At 37.2% G+C, this 23,057-nt stretch overlaps 2 protein-coding genes across 5 annotated transcripts in view; one reads left to right on the top strand and one right to left on the bottom strand.

Annotated features, from left to right (window-relative positions):
- LOC126458387 (tetratricopeptide repeat protein 32-like) overlaps positions 1-15,568 on the bottom strand; it is a 60,116-nt gene extending 44,548 nt beyond the window's left edge. For 2 of the 4 annotated variants that reach the window (XR_007585626.1, XM_050095376.1), the window contains exons 1-2: positions 15,124-15,341; positions 14,733-14,887 (exon numbers count right to left, since the gene is read on the bottom strand). Coding sequence is in view for 2 of the 4 variants with exons in the window: in XM_050095376.1 (XP_049951333.1) it covers positions 14,733-14,887; positions 15,124-15,197 (229 nt within the window). In the remaining 2 variants the exon portion in view is untranslated. The other 2 variants (XM_050095377.1, XR_007585627.1) reach the window with 2 other exon arrangements.
- A 30-nt stretch (positions 15,569-15,598) lies between these two features.
- LOC126458386 (ubiquitin-conjugating enzyme E2 H-like) overlaps positions 15,599-23,057 on the top strand; it is a 60,474-nt gene continuing 53,015 nt past the window's right edge. The window contains exon 1 of the mRNA XM_050095375.1: positions 15,599-16,737. Within this exon, the coding sequence (XP_049951332.1) occupies positions 15,864-16,415 (552 nt within the window). The 5' untranslated portion in view covers positions 15,599-15,863 and the 3' untranslated portion in view covers positions 16,416-16,737. The remainder of the gene's footprint in view (positions 16,738-23,057) is intronic.

The raw sequence follows: 23,057 nt of genomic DNA, 5'->3' as shown, positions 1-23,057 counted from the left end.
GTCTGAAGCCTGCAGCGACTACTGTATCAGAATATTGTCAAAATTTTTTTCACAAAACCCAAAGAAATTTCCATCATATGGAAAGACTGTTAGTGCCACCAAAGTTAGTGTCCAGTAACTCATGGATGAGACAGAGACTGAAATGAAAATAAGCAAAGCAAAAGTAGAAATGCCTCACTCTGTTTCCAAATGCTACTTTACAAAAGAAAACTCAGGAGTGTTACTCCTATTTAACACTTGTACCACTAAAAAGATGAGTGAAATACATATTAGTGTAAGCAGTGTTGAGAAACACTTGAAATTATTAAAACTGAACAAAGCTCCAGGGCCCAATGAAATCCCTATCAGATTCTATACTGAATTTTTGGCTGAGTTAGCCCTTCAGGTAACTATAATCTATCATAGATTCCGCAAACAATAAACCCTGCCCAGTAATTGGAAAAAAAGCACAGGTCACACTCATCTATAAGAAGGGGAGCAGAAGTGATCCACAGTATTACTATCAAATATTTTTCATGTTCATATGTTGTACACTTTTAGAACATATTTTGAGCTGAAACATAATGAGCTATTTTGAACAGAATGCCAACCAGCACTGATCCCAAAAACATTGATCATGTGATACCCAATTTGCACTTGACTTACTGAAAACCATGGATCAAGGCAGTCAGGTATATGCAGTATTTTTAGATCTCCAAAAAGCATTTGACTCAGTACAACACCCACAATTGCTATCAAAAGCAGGATTGTAGAGCCATTGACAGATATAGACATAACCTCAGGTGTATCCCAGAGAAGTATGTTGGGTCCCTTGCTGTTCAGGCTGAAAATTAATGACCTTACAGTCAATACTAATAGTAACCTCAGACTTTTTGCAGATGATGTTGCTATCTAGCACAAACAGTCAGTAAGATAGCCTGTTGATTTTAAAGTCCATCATATCCTGCCAAAGTGCTTTAAATGTTCTGAAATGTAAAACTGTGCACTTCAAAAAAAAAAAAAAAAAAAACACAGTATCCTATGACTACAGTATCAACAAGGCACAATTTGAATAAACTATCATGAGAAAGGCTACTTACAAAGTTTCAAGGACCGACTTTAAATGATGGCTCTGGGAACATACCACAATCCCCTACATATCGCTCTAGTAGGGATTGTGATGACGAAATTAGATTACCTATAGCAAGCAGAGAGACATTTAAACAACCGTTCTTCCCACTCTCCATACATGATTGGAATGGGTAAAAAAAACCTTAAAACTGGAACAATGGGATGTATCCTCTGCCACACAGTTCACAGTGGTTTGCAGAGTACAGATGCTGATGCAGAAAACACAGTCCTCTAGCACCAGAGGCATCCATTTGAACTGGTTCAGATCATATCTTCCAAACAAAAAGTATTAAAATTAAGAAAAACTAATTAAGTTGATCATAACCATGTTTTAGGCCTAAAGGGTAATTTAATTACAATAAGCTGTAATGGGGAAATTTAGTTCTTACAAGGCGAAAGAGGGAATTTTTCCCTGCTCCCTTGAAAACTGCATCACTGCAGCTTTCAGAGAAACAGCCATAATGTTTTTTTTTCAGTTGATAGTTGTGCTTACAAGTTAAAGAACCAGTTTCATTAGAACTTTGTGTGAGATAAGAGTGTGAAATTGTAACATTTAAGCGACAAGTGAATCAAATAACTTTGAGTAGGCCTGCTTCCTGTTTTGTTCATTGTTGTGTTTTCATTCACTGTTGCAAAATGGTGAAGAAAAAAGTGGTAGTTTGGGACTTCTTTAATATTACAGGAAAAGGTGTTTGTAAGTATTGTACTCAAGAATACAAGCAAGGTAATTCAGTTAAAATGGAAAAGTGCATAAAAAATGTATCAAATGCCCTGCAGGATTGAAAAATATTCTCACTGTCAATAAACTAACACATGGACCAACAACCAAAATGGATATCAATCAAGCACTGACAGTGGATGCACATTCAAATGTAGGCCAGACTATCCAAGGCGAAGCTTTTGTAACCTCGGCTGGTTCAGCTACATCTCCTTTCAAGTCACCAACGCCACCTCCACCAAAGCCTTGGCCAAGTCCCCTATCTGAATACTCTTGTAGTTTGGGATCTGGTACTATACCAATTTACAGCCCAGGTTCATCAAGAGGAATGACTGCATTTTTGGATCACGTGGCTAACCAAACAAATGTTAAGTTTAAATCACTTAAGGCCAACTATTTTTTGGTATGAAAATGGGTTGTTCATAGTAGTCCTTTTTGTAGCCTATTATATTGTAGGCTTCAATTGCTTTCGTGATGTTAAACAGTAAGAATGTTGTATGTATTCCACTGTATTAAGAAGGAAAATTACCGACCAACAGCCAAACTGGAAACTCTAGTCTTTTTCCTTAATCCTATAAAAGAGATATAGTAGCATTCCCCAGCCTAGTATTTCCCACCATTTAAATATCACAAAAACAAAAGTATGTTAATTATAGTTTGTAAAACAAAAGTTTGTTAACAAAAGTAGGTTAGTTTTTCTGACTGAACTTTCATGCTAATAGAATATCACTTCACTATTCCTTTGACAAATAACTATTTTCGCATTTAGGAGTAGTAGGCCTAGATTGCAACTGCTCCTTCAAATCTCAAAACAGCTTACAATGAAGTGTGTTATGCCATTTCTCAAAAGCAATACAAAATTTTTAGGTGGCACAAGTATATAGATTTTATTCTTTGTTGTGGCTTTATTAAATGGTTCATTGCCATTAATTTTTTTTTTTTTTTTCTGCACAAGGTGCTGAACCAATCCTTAGCTAAAGCAGTTTTTGTAAGCTGATCCCCATTACCTTTGATATAGCACCCACTGTGGATGGATTTTTTCCAAAAATCGAGGAACTGCATGTAAGTTACCATCAAGATTTCTAATGTCTACAACTTATTTTGAGGCTCAGTATACAGAAATGAAAGAAGAAATAACAAAAATAATTCAGGAAACAAAAAATTTACATCTTCAATGTGACGGCTGGAGTAATATCAGAAACATGTCTATAATTAATTTTGTGATTTCAAAGGCAGAACCATTTTCTGTAGATTTAAAAATGACCAAAACCCAGAGACATAATGCCGAATACCCAGCAGAGATCATTAGATCTGTCATTGAGAAGTATGGTCCTGATAAGTTTTTGGTACTTATTGGCAACAAAAACGAACATGAAGGCAGCCTTATCACTCTTGAAAGAAAAGTATCCTCATATAGTACCTCTTGGCTCCATTGCTCACTTTCTCCATTTACTGTGTGCTGACATCTTCGGACGCCAGACTGTTCAAAGTTTCTTAGCACAGGTGATAACTATAGTAAAAACTGTGAAAAACAGTCACGTATTGAAAGCTTTGTTCAATGAAATTTCTTCAGAGAAAAAGCTGAAGTTACCTGGGCAGACCACATGGAACAGCCACCTTTTTTGTTTGGAGAGCTAGCAAATCGAACAAAGTGGTCCTCCAAACATTGGCTGTCAATGAAAAGGCTGATATAGACCCATCCATTAAAAGGAAACTATGTTTTGGGTTAGAATAGAAAAGAAGATAAATTTGCTGAAACCAACTGTTGATCTTATCACATACATTGAATCAAATGATCCACAAATACATAGAGTGGTCAGGAAATTAAATGAACTAGAGAAAAGTATGAAGGAAAATTTACTAACATCACACATGCAAAAATCCAAAGAAAAGACAGTCATGGAGAAGTTCATCAAGAGAAAAAATTTTGACATTGAACCAATCCATCTCGCAGAATTTATGCTGGACCCTAAAATGCAGGAAACTTTGCTCAACCCTACAGAACTACTAGACGCCATAGGTTTCGTTTGTGATTGTGCTTGGCATATGGGTTTGGTCATCTTAAAAGTAAGAGAAAGTTTGGCTGACTACAGGCAAGGAAGGCTTATTCTAAAGAAGTTTCTTGGGAAGGGATGGGCGAAAAGGATAAAATTATCAGGCCTCTGTCATGGTGGAGGGCCTTGAGAGGTACTAGTGACTTGGCAGATACGGGCATAGGAATACTGTGGGCACCAGTAACTTCGACTGCCACAGAGCGAGCATACATTCAGTACATTTTTGTGGTTGCATCCCAAGAAAAGAAACAATTTTTCTTCTGAGGCGAGCACCGAAACTGACATTTCTTTCTTACAACTGGAAGCTCATGAATATTCCACCTCCAAAAGAGAAGAAAGAAGCAAGCAAGCAGAAGTCAACCCAGTGGAAACAGGAGGACAGGAAGAAGATGAAGAAATCCTTGAGACTGAAGAAGATGATGAGATCGAGTAAGTCACTGTATCAATGACGATGACTTTTTTTTTTTTGGAAATGTAGAAGAGGAGGAGAAGGATCAAGATGATTTAATGGACATTGAGAGTGACAGTGACTAGGGGACTTAAGAAAAGATTGAATGTGGAAAGTAAAGATACTGTATTAAACCTTTTGCCTTTTAGTAGTTTTAATTTGATTTTTATAACATTTTACATTCTGGTTATTTTTCTGATGTTTTTATTCAATTATAATATTTTTTGAAATATAAGAGTGTTCATATTTTTTTTAATATAATCACACAATTACCACATTGACCTATTAATGTGAGAAATTCCATTTTTAAAATTATAAATTCCCAGGAATTTTATTTAATTATAATTATATTTCCATTTTTGAGTTTGATTTAACCATATAATTATTGCTTTTACTTATTAATTGACAGTTTTTTGAGCTATTTTGCAAATTAATCATAAATTTCCAGGAATTTATGAATTTTGGGAATATTGCCAGCAATATTCCCTGGGCATATTTCTTCGATTTTAAATTCCCAGGAATTTTACAACACTAGCTGCAGCTGAAGAAGCAAAAATCGCACAATAAAGGAGGGACTACAGAATAGGCTCTCAGAACGCAGCCCACAACATGTAAACTAGCAACAGAAAAGTTACATAAAAGTGCTACATCAGAATATTCAATACCTTACCGACAAGAAACTAGGAGCAGGAATAGTCCTAAGTGAAATACAACTGTGCTATGTATCAGTGAACATGGTCTAACTGACTTTCAGATAGCTAACTTGACAATAAAGGATTATATCTTACCCAGTTACTTCTGCAGAGCTAAACATAAAGGTGGTGGATTTTCCTTATATATTAAATAGGAAAACCCCTAAAGACTGCAAATACTACATGTGAGATTACCCACAGCTAGAGAAAAGACTTTGAAATTAATGGTGCAATGACAGATAACTTTAAGTTTGTTTTGTGTTCAATATACCAAGCTACAAGATTAGCATCTTTCTGGAAAAAAAGCTGCCAACATACTCAGAATGAATATGAAGAAAAACATCATTACATGTGAAAACTTCAATACTGACATGGGAAAAGAATCAAAACCAAGAGGAAATTTTGAGGAATCATTAGTACAATATACAATATGGAGGCAACAATACCTGCAGCTAGACGAGTGACTTCTCATAGTCAGACAGTTATTGACATAATCATTAATAATACTGGTAGGCGTAACTATGCTAGCTGTAGTCCAAACAGAAATATCTGATCATCAGCAACAGCTGACCTGCTTCTGCAGTAAGGAAATAATGTCAGAAATAAAACAATCAATCAAAGAAATCAGTGAACAAAATATTAACTTCTACAGTAAAATATTATGCAGGGACACCTCGAATGAAACCCTACAGGTGCAGAATGTAAATGAAGAGTATGATTCATTTATTACAATTATTGGTCACCATTTTAATGTAGCTTTCCCAAAATAAAGAGACAAGAAAAGTTGCGGGATCAGACAGAGTGAATTACCAATGAAATAAGGTAAGTGCAAAGGAAGCTGCAGGATTTAAGATGGAGGGGTGAAGCTGAAAATTGTAAAATACTGCAAAGAAGTATAGAAAAGTAATAAGGGAGGCAAAAGCGAGAGCAATTGATTTCATCATGCTGAACTCAAAAAACAAGGTAAAGGCAGCCTGGAATATAATTAATGATTAAAGAAAGAAAGAAAAAAAGCTGGATCACACAAAGAAACAGATATCAGGTCAAAATGAAAATAGACCATACAGTGGTTACAGATGGCAGAGAAATAGCTAACATACTCAATGATAACTATATAATTGTGGTAGAGAACTTAAAATTGCAAAGAAATAGTCAGCAAAAAATGGTTACTAAGTAAGTAAAAAAAATTAAGCACAAGTCACAGAATATGAACTGAGAAAAACTGTACATTCAGTATTCAGTTTATTCACCATTGACCACTTACAGCGGAATAGGTCTGAACATTAAATATACAATTAACAACAACTTTACAGTAAAGTTTTTACAATTTAATTCCTTTTCTTTTAGGAATATTCTTATATACTAATGTCAATGCTTATTTCAAAATATTCTGTTATCTTATAAAATGGGTGTTTGAGAAGCCAGTCATAAACCTTACGTTTGAAAATATTATTGGTCAGTGACCGAGCAGATGCTGGAAGTTTATTGAAGAGTTTTAAACTCATTATTTTGTGTGAGTTTGCAGTCTTTGTGAGTCTGTGTCTTGGTATGTCAAAGTCCAGTTTGCCTCTGGTGTTGTGGGGATGTATGTTCTCTCTGGTCTCGAACTCATTTAAGTTGCTTTTGACATAAAGCAGGGCTGTGTAGATGTATAGATTCACCACAGTTAATATCATGTGCTTGATAAAGAGGGGATGGCAGTGTTCCTTGGGCTTAGCTTTGCTTATTATTCTAATTACTTTTTTTTGAATTTTCAGAATTTCACTGACAAAGCAAGAATGTCCCCATAACAATATGCCGTAGGAAATGTGTGACTGAAAGAGGCCAAAATATACCACCTTTAGATACTCATCAGTGACTATATCTGTCAGTCTCCAGATGAGATAACACACTCTTGCTACTCTCTTGCAGATATGGCTAATGTGTTCCTCCCAGTTTAATTTTGAGTCAATGTGGAATCCTAATAATTTTATTGATTTGCTTTCAACAGCTGTAGTTAAACTCAGAATTAGCTCTTGTGTTTTATCAGGATTACACAGGAGTTCATTAGAAGAAAACCAATCCATTACTAGTTCTAGTTTTTCCTGTGTTGCCTGATGCAGTTCTGTTGTGTCATGGTGTGTATTGAGCAACGTTGTATCATCTGCATAACACACAACTGAATTTGCTCCTACATGGTAAGGTAAGTCATTAATTGCAATGATAAACAGAAAAGGACCTAGGACCGAGCCCTGAGGCACTCCAGTCCGAACTTCCTTCAGTGAGGAGCATCTATTTTTAATTGATACATACTGTCTCCTGTTACTTAAGTATGATTCGATTATATCCAAAGATGGTTTGTGTATGCCATAAAATTCCAGTTTTGCAAGTAGGGTGTTAGATGGTATGCAGTCGAAGGCTTTGCTAAGATCGCACAGTACGACTGACACTAGATCCTTATTTTCGAATGCAGTTAACACCTGGTTAACAACTTCAGTGACAGCAGTAGTGGTGTTTTTACCATGCTGATATGCAAATTGTCTGTTGGAGAGGAGATCATGCTTATCAAAATAGTTATTTAGTTGACTGTACATTACATATTCAAAAACTTTAGAAAAAATTGGGACAATAGAAACTGGTCGATAGTTTTGGGGCAGATGCTTATCTCCCTTTTTAAAGACCGGTATTACTTTAGCAGTTTTGAGTGCATCTGGGAAAACTCCAGATTCTAAACAAATATTAAAAATAAAAGAAAGAGGTTGACAGATAAGGTGTATTAATTTTTTCATTAGATAATTAGAAAACCAATAACAGTCCATGCTTTTGGAGTTGGTGAACCTTGCCACAGCTTTTACAATATCCTCTGGGGTGACAACATTCCAGTGGAAAGTATACATACTACGGGGCACAGCACAAAGATGATCTAGTGCACAAGTGCCATTTTGCTTGATTTTGTTTTTCAGCTCACTCACTGAGGTTAGGAAGTAATTATTTACTTCTTCTGGGACCAGCATTGCATCTTGTGTATGGGTTTGTGAATTATATTGGTTGATGATATCCCATGCTGCTTTACATTTGTTGGGAGCACTTTCAATGTAATGTTCACATGCTTGTTTTTTGGCCAAGGACAGTTTGTCTTTGTAGATTTTTTTACATTTTAGATAAGCTCTATAAGAAGTATTATCTAGCCCAGGTCCTTCTTTACAAGAATTTTTATATATTCTGTACAGTCTGAGCATCTCCTCCCTAGTGAGAGCTAGCTCATCTGTATACCATTTTAGCTGTTTGTTTTTCTGTTTATGTTTAGGGCTACTTTTGATTAATGGTGAGCAGGAGTACCATAACTCTATGAGTATTTCCAGGAATTTGTTAAACACCATTTCACCAGCACCCTTTCCAGGTTGTGTGTTGTATACAAAGTCCCAGTTAACATAAGATATTCTGTCAATAAATAAATTAATATATTCATCTTTCTGCCCTCTTACCCATGTGGCATTAGACTTGATTCTGACTGATTTAGGCAACTGATCACAGGAGAATGTTAAAATCAATGGTTCATGATCAGCTAGGGCTCCACTGGCAAGTCTGACGTCATACATATCTCTAGAAAAATTTACTATAATATTATCTAAGCACGCCTTATCCCGTGTTGGTGTGTAATTTGTACATTGTAAATTTAGTGATCTTAAGATATTAAAAAACGTTCTAGTAACATGTTCATCACTGTTGGCCATTTCAATGTTGAAATCGCCACAGATAATTAGTTTTATGTTAGATTTTAGTATTTTCCTCATAAGTAGCTCAAATCTTTCGAAAAACTGACGTCCAAGAAATCAGCTGGTAATGATTAAATATAGAACTATATAATAAAGCAAGTGAGCAAATAATCTCACCACTGCTGGACATAGAAAACAGCTCTTTCAGAGATGGAATTTTTCCAAGTAAACTGAAGATAAGCAGGATATCACCAGTGTACAAGAAAGAGGATAGGGATGACCTTAACAATTACGGCCAGTTTCACTGATATCAGGTTTCTCAAAAATCCTGGAAATGCTTACATATAATAGATTAGTTGATTACCGGGACAACACAACACTCTTATACTTTCACGGCATTGTTTCAGAAAGAGTACATCTATGGAATCAGCAATTGCCAGTCTGACAGAATATATTATACAGTCCTTAGATGAGGAAAAAGTTGTTTCTGTAATGTCTATGGATCTCTCCAAAGCTTTTAACACTACTGACCATGACATACTGATAAGAAAAATGGAAAACTATGGTATTTGAGGGCAAGCAGGCGAGAGGATAGAATCATATTTATGCAACAGGAAACAATATGTACCAGTAAGGAATGCATATCAGTCAGAAACCAAAGCTGTCAAATATGGTGTTCCGCAGAGATCTGTAATGGGGCCACTGTCGTTTAATCTGTTTGTCAATGACACAGGTGTTGAACAGAAAGAGAAGAAAATATTGTAGGCAGATGACATGATAATACTGAACGACTGGAATTTGGTACAGCTTAAAGGAGAGCATACGTATCTGCATACACCACAGCTCAGTAGCTCCTGGAAAATGGACTTGTTATAAGCCTAAAAAAAGACTATTTATGTACTGTTCACAAATAAAGAGAAGGTTGTGCACATGTGTTTAGAGGTGGATAAAACAAGACTGGAAGAAGTAGAACCTACTAGACTCTAAGGAATTACTGTAGATAACAAGCTGAAATGGAAACAACATATTAATTCTTTCTGTAAGAAACTCGGAACCATCATATTCATAATGAGGCAACTACCATACTATGCAGACAAACAGCTTCTGTGCACAGTACACCATGGACTCTTCAAATCGTACATGCAGTATGGACAGAGAGTGTGGGAAAACTCAAACATTCAAGAAATAAAAAGGGCGTTCACATTACAAAGAAAGCAGTCAGGATCATCATATTACATCCTTGCACATATATAAAACAATAATACATGTCACAGAAGATAGTGCAGTGTACATTACAAATAAGGAGGAAGAGTGACATACAAAGCATACCCCACTGACTGAAAATGGTTGAAAAATCACCCCAATACTCAGGTATCAATTTACTATCAAGTCTGCCTAAAAAGACTGAGTGACAATGTGTGTGACACTAAGTTTTCAAAGACTACCTCGTGGAAAAGGAATTGTACAGTGTTGATGAGTATTTATCACATTAAATGTGTACATAATTAAAAATCCAGTAGGGAATGTAACAACATTGTGAAAAGGAAAGTTGCCACTCAAAATCTCCGCTATATGGTGAGTGGCAACTTTCCTTTTCATAATATTGCTAAATTTGTATGTATTGTTACTTATAAAGAAGGAAGTTAGAATGTAAGAAAAATGGTTACGAAGTGTGTGATAATGAATGTTTTCTAATTCTGACATGTCTTATATTACATGCACATTCACTGTACATCATGTAATCCTACAGGATCAAATAAAATTAAATTCAATTCAATACAACTAAGAGTCATTCCATGTCAAATCAACACACTTTAAATAAAAATTTTACTTCACCCTCTTAGATATTGCTGAAAGTTGGTATACTTATGGTGGGTGCTGAAACTAAGAAAAATACCATATTTCAATTTTTTACCTCAAACCATTCCTGAAATATGGTCATGTAAACTTTTCAAAAACTGGCCAAAAATGTGTGAATGGACTTTTTTTTTAAATTGCCCTAGGAGCTGCCCTAATTGAGCTAGAGAACTGGGAAGGGTGTCATTTTGTAGCATATTTCATGCTCTTTCCAGTGATAGACAAAAGAACATAGCTTCTAATTAATAACCTTGTTCAAAATGGTAATTAATATTTTTATTTAATTTTTTTTACAAAAAGTACATAATTGAAAATTTTCAAAATATTTCCATAACTACTACATACTGTTGTAAATCACATGGCAAAATATAAACGTGGGATGATAATGGGTTCATTGTTAAAAAAAATTATTCCGGACTCTTGTTATTCACTAACGGCCATAGTTTGACCAAACTGACCTTTAAGGTAGTACGTCAGTAGAGGACCATATATGTAGGGCTTGATGTCTGTACAATAATTCAGAGACTGGAGCCATTGTTGAGAAGATGTAGTCTGCATTGTTACCTTCTAAGGATTTGTGTGCCTACAGCATTGTTGTGCACTGTGGTTTTAGTGCAAATCAACTGTTACTTCTGTGCTGATCAGTCTGTATCTATTATATTTAATAGTTTATTTTCAAGTAAATCTATACACTGAAGGGCAGTTTATAAGTGGTTTTTGTATAAATATGGAACCAAGTAAAAAGTGCAGTGCTGTAAGAGTGCAGTGTCATAATCCATTGAAGAAGTCAAATCATTTTATTAGAGACAGAAAAAAACTGAGAAATGTCACAACACGGATGCCCAAATCATTTCCTCAAATACCAAGTGGTGCCTAAGATTTGTGATAAATGTAGGAAAGATGTAACCAAATTGAAAAATGCACAAGAGCCCATCAGTGATGAAACTGTTGAAGAAGAATCTTCTGGATCAGAGATAATCGGCCGAGACCAAGACCCTGGCTTCAGTCCAACTTCAGTAGCTGTTAAAACATTTAACACAACACTTCAAGAACTAGGTGAGTCCCCAATTGACAAGAGAAAACTAACATCTAGGCATTACACCAAATCAAAAGTGAAGAAAATCTCATCAATGGCAAGTAAACTTTTTGTTGCTCCTGAAACTTCTTCGTCAGATACTGATACTGATGAATCTGTTCTTGAAAATCTTAAAAGAAACTTTAAAAATTCTATAAGTAGAGCAAAAAAAACTAATGATTCTTAAAAGTTTACCTGAAAAGTGGAGTGTCAGAAAAATAATGAGGGAATTTAATGCTCCTAATTACATTGTTCGGCAGTCCAAAAAAATTTTGAAAGAGAAAGGATTCATGGAAGGTCCAAACCCAAAACCAGGGAAGTGTTTACCAACAAACTGTCAAAACTGTACATTCATTTTATGAAAATGATGAAGTTAGCAGGGCAATGGCAGGTATTAAAGGTTGTGTGACAATTACAGAAACAAGTGGAAATAAAACAAAAATATCAAAAAGACTTATTTTGTGTAACCTTAAAGAAGTTTACAAGCATTTTAAAGAAAAGTTTCCTAACATAACAATAGATTTCTCTAAATTTGCTGAGTTGAGACCAAAACATTGTGTATTTTTCTGGCTGGAGTGGCACACACACACTGTCTGCGTGTGCACAATTCATCAAAACATAAAATGAATGATAGAAAATGCCAAACTAAATACAGTCACAAACAGCAGCTTAAACAATTATGAGCAGTGCATTGCAAAAATGCTTTGCAACCCATCATCAGTTGATTGCAACATGGGAAACTGTGAATTCTTCCCAGGAGAAACTGTCATATGTTAAATTTTAAAAGACTCTTTTCATGAAAACTTAATTGAACAAGTTCAGTTCCGACAGTGGACATCAGTTGACCGATGTAATCTGGAAATTGTTCAGAAAACTTCTGAAGAATTCGTAGATTTATTTTGTAGTAAGATGTCGACTTTGATTCGGCACGACTTCATTGCCAAGCAACAACAAACATTCCTAACTCCACAAGAGAAAACCTTATGGAATCTCTGCCGCTCAGTATAAAAATAAGAAACTTCCTGAACCTTTGCTTTCAAGAGGAAGACTTCAACATAAAAGCTGAATGGCACTTTTCAGCCACAGCACATGGGAAAGGACCTTGTGATGTAGTAGGGGGTTCAGTAAAGAGACTGGCAGCTCGTGCAAGTTTGCAAAGGCCATACCAAAATCACATCCAAACCGCACGAGATCTATTTGAGTGGGCAGTAAATAATATCACAAATGTTAATTTTGCATATTCCACTCAAGAAGACTACACTGCTTCAAAAATATTCTTAAAAAGCTGACTTGAAGAGGCATTGACAATCAAAGGAACACAGCAATTTCACGCTTTCATTACCAACACATCAAAATTAATAGTCAAATACTTCTCAGGTGATATACAGAGTTGGGAGAGGGAAGTAACTACATCACCAGACAAACTGAAGTTACAAGATGTATCAGGCTATGTCACCACTGTGTATCACAGAAACTGGTGGCTTGGGTACATTTCAGAAAAAAACGAAGAACTTGATGAAGTGAAAATAACTTTTCTTCATCCATGTGGACCAGCTAAGTCATTCTCTTATCCTGCACATGCAGATGTCCTGTGGGTGTCAGTTGTGGATGTTCTCACAAAAGTGAATCCATTTACTCCGACAGGGAGCACATACATTCTTAATGAAAGTGATGTAAACCAAACCCGGTCAACTTTATTAAAATGTAATACGTGAAGTTCCAAGACAATTTATTGGGAAACTGCTTTCAACTCAAAACTTAATTTTTGTCTCAGGTTAGTGTTAATGTATATTTTATACAAAGTTGTTTCAAAATTATTGTTAGTACCTATTGTGTTAAATTTAGCTATGTACAGATACCTGTTACTCAAAAACAAGCATTACGTATTTAATTTGTTTAATAGTTCCATTTCAAATATCATGGACCAGAACTATTATGTAAATACTTGTACTTATTCATACTTTATTTCAGTTTGTAGTTAAATGCTCAATTTCTTGTTTTTGTTATATCGGTTAATATAATGTTAGTGAAGTTGTATGAGATCAAAATAAGCAATCAACTTAATTATAAAATATGCTGATTAGTTTTGGTTTAATAAGGTGATGTTTTGATATTTCTAATACTTTTTTTACTTACCTTTCAGTATATTTTAAAGAAATTCCTGTTTGTTAAAGGTCAATTTGGTCAAGCTATGGCCGTTAGTGAAAAACAAGAGTCCAGAATAATTTTTTTTAACAATGAACCCATCATCATCCCACATTTATATTTTGCCATGTGATTTACAAAAGTATGAAGTAGTTATGGAAATATTTTGAAAATTTTCAATTATGTACTTTTTGTAAAACAATTAAAATTAAATCAAAATATTCATTAGTATTTTGAAAAAGGTTACTAATTAGAAGCTATGTTTTTGTGTACACCCCTGGAGAGAGCATGCAAAATGACACCTTTCCCAGTTCTCTAGCTCAATTAGGGCAGCTCCTAGGACAATTTAAATAAAGTCCGTTCACACATTTTTGGCTGGTTTTTGAAAAGTTTACATAGCCATATTTCAGGAATGGTTTGAGATTAAAAAAAATTGAAATTTGGTATTTTTCTTAGTCTCAGTGCCCACTATAAGTATACCAACTTTCAGCAAAATCTAAGAGGGTGGGGTAAAATAGGTGTGTTGATTTGACATGGAATGGCTCCTAATTCTAGTAGCACAATCACAGCATTAACAATTACAGCACATGTAGTGCACACTATCATTTCATTACATCAATTTTTGCTACTGTACTGGACGCACAAGCCACATTTCTTTACATTATCTTTAGCATAGGGGGATATGTTAGTTAACAAGCTAAAATGTAGCTTGGTCCACTGATGGCATGCCTGACACCTTGTTATGGTGCTAAAAGACAAATAGTGAAGACCTAAGATAGTGGAGGCATTATTTTCTGATTCCATGTGGAAAAACTATCATGTAAGTAATATCATTTCATTGTGTTTTGTGAGCTCAATGAGGAAAACAATATGGTAAACTTCCCGAGTACTAAGTTTGTATCTCCCAACGTAGTAAAAAATTATTGTAAACCCATTACCTAGTCTGTAAAAAACGGTTCCTCTGTTGTAATATGCAACTGCTAGGTCAGGATCGATTGCTATTGCTTTATCATAATCTTCTATTGCTCCATCAAAGTTCACTTGCAAATATCTTATATGGCCCCTGTTGTTGTAAGCTAATGCTGCATCCTTCCTGTACACAAATATATGATTTACGAGCGATCTATTGGCACTGGAACAACACGAGCACAACAAACTTAAAACATTTTAATAGAGTTTCGAAAAGGGTGCAGGAACAACACAGCGGTAAAATTCACTGACGTTGATGCTGACTTAAGAATGTCTACCGTTGTTTCTAAGAGCACGTACTATATATTACATCAGCACACTTGTTTCTCGTATTTTTTTAGTTGACAAAGAGTTTCATACCCCCTTAAATTTTCAGCATCTATGAGGTCGGTTAATTCCATTTCAAGCTGGCGGCGTTCATTTGTGCTTGTCATTTTCAAAATCACGAGAACTAGTGAAAGGATTGAAATTATAATTCTGACAAAAAGTGAGGATAGAAAGTTATCTACGCGATAGCAATTGCATCACACACCAATGCTTATCTGTGAAAACAATTGCTACTAACGTGGAAACGAAGCAAATACGTACATTGTTTATTACAGCTTCACCGACATTGCGCATTGACTAACATGCAAATCGGATATTAAGCGTCAAATGTTACTGTGTTTAGGCATCGTTCAGTAGTCTTAGAAGTCAACAGTAGCGCCGAAGTTTAGCCAGTAACAGCAAATCTGTGAAATTTAGTTATCGGATCAGCTGTTCCACTATGAATACCGCACATTTTCTACTCAAGTATTCCAAAGATATTGCTGTTTTACTATGACAGATGACTCGTAGTAGGACGGGAGATTTTGTCATCACTGTACTGCGAGTCTGCGCTTGCGTTAGTAGTGAAATGGTACAGACAGTACGGGCAGTGCAGCAAAGCCAGGGAATCTGTCGTACTGTCAAAGTGTGTTGGTAATGGTGGCGAAGCACATCTGACGTTAAGGAGTATGCGACGTGAGTTCCCTATACGTCAACGATCAGGAGCAGAAGTGTCCAAGAATCTGGTGGTTAAATCACGCAGCACATCGCACCGAAAGGAACATCGCTAAATAATGTCTTCACCCAGTGCAGGCAAAAGGCGAATCGACACAGACATTATTAAACTTATAGAAAGTAAATTGGAGGTAACGTTCCTGTCAGGTCTGAATGAATTTTGTGTTAAATTTAATGGGCCGAAAGGAACACCGTACGAAGGTGGAATATGGAATGTACGTGTTCACTTACCTGAACAGTATCCTTTTAAGTCGCCTTCAATCGGTTTCATGAATAAAATTTATCATCCAAATGTAGATGAATCGTCCGGGACAGTCTGTCTGGATGTAATTAATCAGGCATGGACAGCTCTTTATGACTTGTCAAATATATTCGAGTCATTTTTGCCCCAGTTGCTCGCGTATCCCAACCCAACAGATCCTTTGAATTCGGATGCAGCTGCCTTGTATTTACACAAACCAGATGATTACAAGAAGAAAGTGCAAGAATATGTTCAGAAATATGCTGCAAAACATGTATTTAAAGATCAGGACAGTAATGATGATTCATCCGATTCTGAATCATCCATGACTGACAACACAGAGGACGAACTGAGAGATATGGACTTATGACATTCATATTTGTTAGGTTTCAAGAACTTTCTATGGAACTTTTGTTACGTAGTTTAGTCATCTCTGTTTCGGAAAAAAAACTGAGCGTAAGATGTGATACTTCAAGAAAACGCTAGATGTCACTGTGTTACTTAATACGATGGAAAACTAGTCGACTTTATTCTTCGACTTAACGTGTGTTAAACATCGATAAGCAAGAGTGCGGCGGGGTTTTTTAATTGCGGGGCCCCAGTGAACTTGTAAAAACCAGTGTAAATTTGTGTCCTATAAAACAAGACGCGGCTGAACGTGTTCGGCGTTACAATCAGGAGCCTTCTGAGAAGTAAGTGTCACCGTATTGTATTAGACAAATGTTTCATTATAAGTATAAATTAGTTTGGCTTTCTGTATTTCCATTTGCATAAAATTTATAGCTAAGATTTAGTTATTGATCACTTAACCAAAAAAAAATATGTATTGCTTTTTCAAAACGTTAAGCACATAAGCTTTCGATTCGTAAAAGTACTTTTACATCTATTTTCGTATGTCCTCCAACAATAATCCTTATACAGAATTAAATAAGAGATTTATGGTACAAACCTATGTATACATTTATGATGTGACCTTGTAAGATTCATTGTATCTTGGGAACCTGTGGCCTCAAGGGGCTGTTATATACTTTACGTCCAGTAGCCCCCAGGACGATACTGTTTTGACTAACATGAAATGCGTTGGTTATAGTGTTTGACGTATGTTGCAGCTAATGGAATTGTGGGTTTTCGGTAATATCACTTTTGAAATACTATAAAGATGAGTAAGCATTACAGGATGTTATAGCATAAACTGTCAGTTCGCTAAGAGGCCCACGGAACTTCCCTCGGAATTCGCCGTTAAACTGGGCGCAACAGGTGGTTGTCACGTCAATGTGAGGCGATGAGATTGCGCATGATCTTTAATGGATAGTAAACATTTTGTAGTAAATGGGAAATGGACTTTCGTTCTTTGACGTAGTAAGATATACATTTCCGGCTAGTATAAACTCTATAACCTGCCACTTTCATAAAGTGATAATATCCAGGTGCAGGAACTGATGTATTTCCCAACCATTATAAGTCATGTGCTTACTGACTCATGCAGGAACCAAAATTTCTAACCATTTCTTAATTCTTTGCAAAACTTCGGGAAAACGTCAAAAATTGGAAAGGAAGATTTCTTAAATTTTAAATTATATTATCCGTGATTTGCTTATTATGCTTAGATTTGTCACTGGTTAGGTATCGGAAAATTAAAATCTGAATGTTAGGAAAATTTGGCTTATCTAATTGTCTGTTTTGTGAAATTTCTTGTCTGTCATTTTTTTCTGGCGTTTAAAGTGACTTCATCAGTCTGTACCTTAGTTTCGTTATTGAAACAATTCTGGGTAAAGAATTTCTCGGCCCATCCCATGTTCATATTTCGGCGTATCTCAAGCGGGTTCATAGAAGCGTCCGATCTCACGCGTCGGCGCGGTGTTTGGTTTGTGAGTGTGGCGTGTTTGTAGATGTCGTCGTGTTTTGGTTTGTTGTGCCCTCTGGTGGTATGTTCAGGGTTTTCATTTGTTTGGTGTATTGGGCTCAGTTTGATGCTGCTCTGTGGCGAGTGCTGCTTGCGTATTTCTGAAGCGGAATTTGTATCAGTGAGTTAACGGTTTTGTGGTTTTGTGTGAAGGTTAATTTAGTAATGATTGCTGTACGTCGGGTAGTTTTGTTATTAAGTTTAATCGGTTGTGGTTTTTTGTTCAGGAATGGATATGAAAGACAAGATCAATAGTTGTCGGTTGAGGGCTATGATGGGGGACACAGCTTTAGAGCTGTAAGTTCCTACAGCTTTTTGGCTTAATTGCCGAGGTGGTGAAGTGCGGTGTGTGCCGTGAACCAATGAAATTGGTTAAAGTTCCGGCCTCTCGGACCAGGGACGGTTATATGTGGCGCTGTCGCAAAGACGACATATGGCGTTCCATACGGCGCGGTACCTGGTTCGAGAAGTCTAGGTTGGGCATGCACGAGATTGTGCTTGTTACATATTATTTTTGTTATAGATCCCCACAGAGTTTTTGCGCGCATGAGACTGGTGTGAGTGAGAGGAGCGTTTTAGATTGGTATTCCTTTTGTCGTGAAGTGTGTTCGGAATTTATTAAGTACAGGGGTAAATTGGGGGCATGGGGTTGTTGAGGTGGACGAGTCACAGTTTGGGGAAAAGGAAGTATGGGATGGGGAAGTCTGTGGCTGGTCTTTGGGTGTGGGGGGGCTGTTGTTCCGGGGGGGGTTCCGAATGTGTTTTTAGGGTTGTGGAAGGGAGGTCCAAGGCTGAATTAGTGGGGTTAATTGAGGAATATATAGAGCCGGGGTCCACAATAGTTTCTGATGCTTTTTCTTCTTATAGGAGGTTGGGGGTCTAGTGCAGCAGGGGATACAACCCGTCGGCTTTGGACAATGACGTCACAAGTCGCCAGAGAGCAGTTTACCATTTTCGCTTTTGCTGTTATGTTTCAGTTTAGTTTTTTTACTGATTGCTTAATAAAGTGGATCTGTTTATTCTATCTCGAGAGATTTTTTAAAAAGCCAAAAAACACTTATCAGCCACTGAAGGGAGCTACAACACTAAGAAGAATCGCTTCTCGATTGGCCACTTGTGACGTCATTGTCCGAAGCCGACGGGTTGTATCCCCTGCTACACTAGTCCCGGAGGTTGGGTGAGAGGGGATTTAATCATTTAGTAGTGAACCATAGTTTAGAGTTTGTGTGTGTGTGTGTGTGTGTGTGTGTGTGTGTGTGTGTGGTGGCGGCCAATCTAGTTTGTGGGGCTGGAACTTTCTTGTGGTAAGTTCTCATTTTCTTGTTTTTGGCGTATGTGTTGTGTATTGGGGTATAGGGACGTGTTTCATTGAAATTTGTGGCTGTGAAGGTTGGTATTGGTATTGGGAATTGTTTTTGAGTTACATAGCTCAAGGGTAGTGGTCGATCCTACTTTATGGGATCCGGAGCTGCTGTAGATCTGTGTAGGTCAAGGGAAGTGTTTGTTCGTAATGTTTGGCGGTGCATTTTGGTTTTTGTATTGGGTGATGGGATCGGGAGCTGCTGTTGAGCTATATAGGTCGAGGGAAGTGTTCGGTCCCAATTTATGGGATCGGGAGCTGCTGTAGATCTAAAAAGTTTTGGTCATGTGTAAAATCGGTAAGCGGATCTAAATCCCCTATTCAGTCACTCGTTGACCACGATGGAACCGAAACAGAGGACGACCGAAGAAAGGCAGAAATACTGAATTCAGTGTTCCGAAACTGTTTCACTGCGGAAAATCGTAACACGGTCCCTGACTTCAGCCGTCGCACGGACGCCAAAATGGAAAATATTGAAATAAACGATATCGGAATTGAAAAACTACTGCTATCACTTAGAAGCGGAAAAGCATCCGGACCAGACGAGATACCCTTAAGATTCTACAGTGATTATGCTAAAGAACTTGCCCCCTTTCTATCAGCAATTTATCGTAGATCGCTGGAAGAACGTAAAGTACCTAGCGACTGGAAGAAAGCGCAGGTCGTTCCCATTTTCAAGAAGGGTCATAAATCAGATGCGAATAATTATAGGCCTATTTCGCTTACGTCAATCTGTTGTAGAATAATGGAACATGTTTTGTGTTCTCGTATTATGACGTTCTTAGATAATACAAATCTCCTTCATCATAACCAACATGGATTCCGCAAACAGAGATCATGTGAAACTCAGCTCGCCCTATTTGCCCAAGAAATTCAGTGCCGTAGACACTGGCGAGCAGATTGATGCCGTATTCCTGGACTTCAGGAAGGCATTTGATACGGTTCCGCACTTACGTTTAGTGAAAAAAAATACGAGCTTACGGAATATCGGACCAGGTTTGTGATTGGATTCAGGATTTCCTAGAAGAAAGAACACATGTCATTCTTAACGGTTCAAAATCTGCAGATGTAGAGGTAATTTCGGGAGTACCGCAGGGAAGCGTGATAGGACCTTTATTGTTTACAATATACATAAATGACTTAGTTGACAACGTCGGTAGCTCCGTGAGGCTATTTGCAGATGACACGGTTGTCTACAAGAAAGTAGCAACATCAGAAGACTCGTACGTACTCCAGGAGGACCTGCAGAGGATTAATGCATGGTGCGACAGCTGGCAGCTTTCCCTAAACGTAGATAAATGTAATATAATGCGCATACATAGGGGCAGAAATCCATTCCAGTACGATTATGCCATAGGTGGTAAATCATTGGAAGCGGTAACGACCGTAAAATACTTAGGAGTTACTATCCGGAGCGATCTGAAGTGGAATGATCACATAAAACAAATAGTGGGAAAAGCAGGCGCCAGGTTGAGATTCATAGGAAGAATTCTAAGAAAATGTGACTCATCGACGAAAGAAGTAGCTTACAAAACGCTTGTTCGTCCGATTCTTGAGTATTGCTCATCAGTATGGGACCCTTACCAGGTTGGATTAATAGAAGAGATAGACATGATCCAGCGAAAAGCAGCGCGATTCGTCATGGGGACATTTAGTCAGCGCGAGAGCGTTACGGAGATGCTGAACAAGCTCCAGTGGCGGACACTTCAAGAAAGGCGTTACGCAATACGGAGAGGTTTATTATCGAAATTACGAGAGAGCACATTCCGGGAAGAGATGGGCAACATATTACTACCGCCCACATATATCTCGCGTAATGATCACAACGAAAAGATCCGAGAAATTAGAGCAAATACGGAGACTTACAAGCAGTCGTTCTTTCCACGCACAATTCGTGAATGGAACAGGGAAAGGGGGATCAGATAGTGGTACAATAAGTACCCTCCGCCACACACCGTAAGGTGGCTCGCGGAGTGTAGATGTAGATAGGTCAAGGGAAGTAACTGATTCCAGATATTGTTTTGTAGTATTTGGTGAGTTTTGTGATGTCGATTTTTTCGTCGTTTTGCGTGGTTTTGTATGGGTGTGGGTGGCTAAATTTGTTTATCTTTAGTTTCTCCCCACCCAAAAACCCCCAATTTCCCACGCTTGTCCCGTTAGTCATTAGGCTTTTTGTGAAGTGAGTGAGTGTGTGTGTGTGTGTGTGTGTGTGTGTGTGTGTGTGTTTCGATGTATTTTCGTCTTTATGATACGTATGCAACGATTTTATATCCGCTATATTGGAATTGTCGTTTATGGTCGTTTCCGCCATATTTGAGACGTCATGGGTCAAAGCGGACGGGTGGGATCGGACGCTTCCGTATTTCCTCTCAAGCATACAAAAACGTGACGCGTAGTGAATTTCGTCATGATTGGTTTACTGACAGTGACACTTAAAATGTGCCACGTATGAACATTGAAGAACCTTCATATCTTTCACTTATCGAATGCACAGTTACTTTCAAAAAAGAATGGACTGAAGTGATTCTAAAATTGTAGGCGTATATCCTAAAGGTATTGGTTGAAAAGTTCAATATATTACAATTACAGGATCTTAAATATGGAATGATTATTAAAATAAACAGTTGCACCGACTGACCTTCGGCATTAAATACAGAAACAGAAGATCTGGCGTCATGTGAACATACGTGGGTATTTTTTAATATAACTACGTTGCTGTGCAGTGAAGTATGCTGACCATCGTCCGGCTGTATCCTGGTGTTTTAATGCTGTCAGGTTTGCGAAAATGTCCAGGATTTGAGAATTTTAACTGGCAAGGATTTTTTGAATTTTAGACCTAGATGTTCTGCATCACGTTCTTGAACATTCTTGCGGCCGTGCCTCTCAGCAGACACTTGGAGCAAGCGGAGACGTGGGCGTGGCTACCGGCGTGCTTTAACTTCTCAAGTCATTCAGCAACTCAACATGGGCAGCGTGTTAATGTTATTTTCGTGTGTGAAATAACTTGTCTACACGTTTTTATCATTGTATGTCCTTTTTTTGTCTCGTCGTTTAGCAGCGCGCAAAAGAAAGTGTGTGTGTTTTAATACCATCATCTGCCAAAGAATTGCTAAGCACAATAAAAGAAATAACAGTATTCAGGTAATCAAAATTCTTCTGAATCGTTGACAATTTTCATGATTCTAGTATCAAGTACTTAGTTGTGGAGAACCAGGTTTTGATAGTCAGTGAGGTTCGGTGGATAAATTTACGAGCCGAAATTGCCTGGTCTGATTTAGAAGAGAATGCACAAATTGTTAATGAAATTATGAGAGTCCATAATATTAATGATCTATTTGGTGAATGTTTGCTGTCGAACCAGATAAGATACCAAAGGGTAAGTTGTGGATGAAGTACGGGGAAAATACCATACACGATTGAAGAGAAGTGGAAAGCAACTTTGAAGACGCCTTTTTTCAACCAATCTCGTCGGATCAGTTCCCTCTTTTTCGTTGTTTTCTGTTGCTTGCAAACTATAGCTAATATATATTTGCAGCACACGCTTTCTTTGCTGTCTTAGACATCTTAACCTTGTCAAATCGCGTTGTCAACTGACAATTTTTGTCAATGTTATTGCTAATTGAGGTCGCTTCAATATATTTAAGGTTTGACAAACTAGTAATGTCAGTAAATATTGAACGTGTGCCTGCTCCTATAGTAAATTCATTGAGATTGTGTTCGACGAGATGCAGAATTTTCTGACACAAACA

The sequence above is a fragment of the Schistocerca serialis genome, chromosome 2 (genome assembly GCF_023864345.2).
Source record: "Schistocerca serialis cubense isolate TAMUIC-IGC-003099 chromosome 2, iqSchSeri2.2, whole genome shotgun sequence".
NCBI lineage: Eukaryota > Metazoa > Arthropoda > Insecta > Orthoptera > Acrididae > Schistocerca > Schistocerca serialis.
The sequence above is the reverse complement of the archived record's forward strand: the minus strand, read 5'-3'. Positions and strand labels throughout refer to the sequence as shown.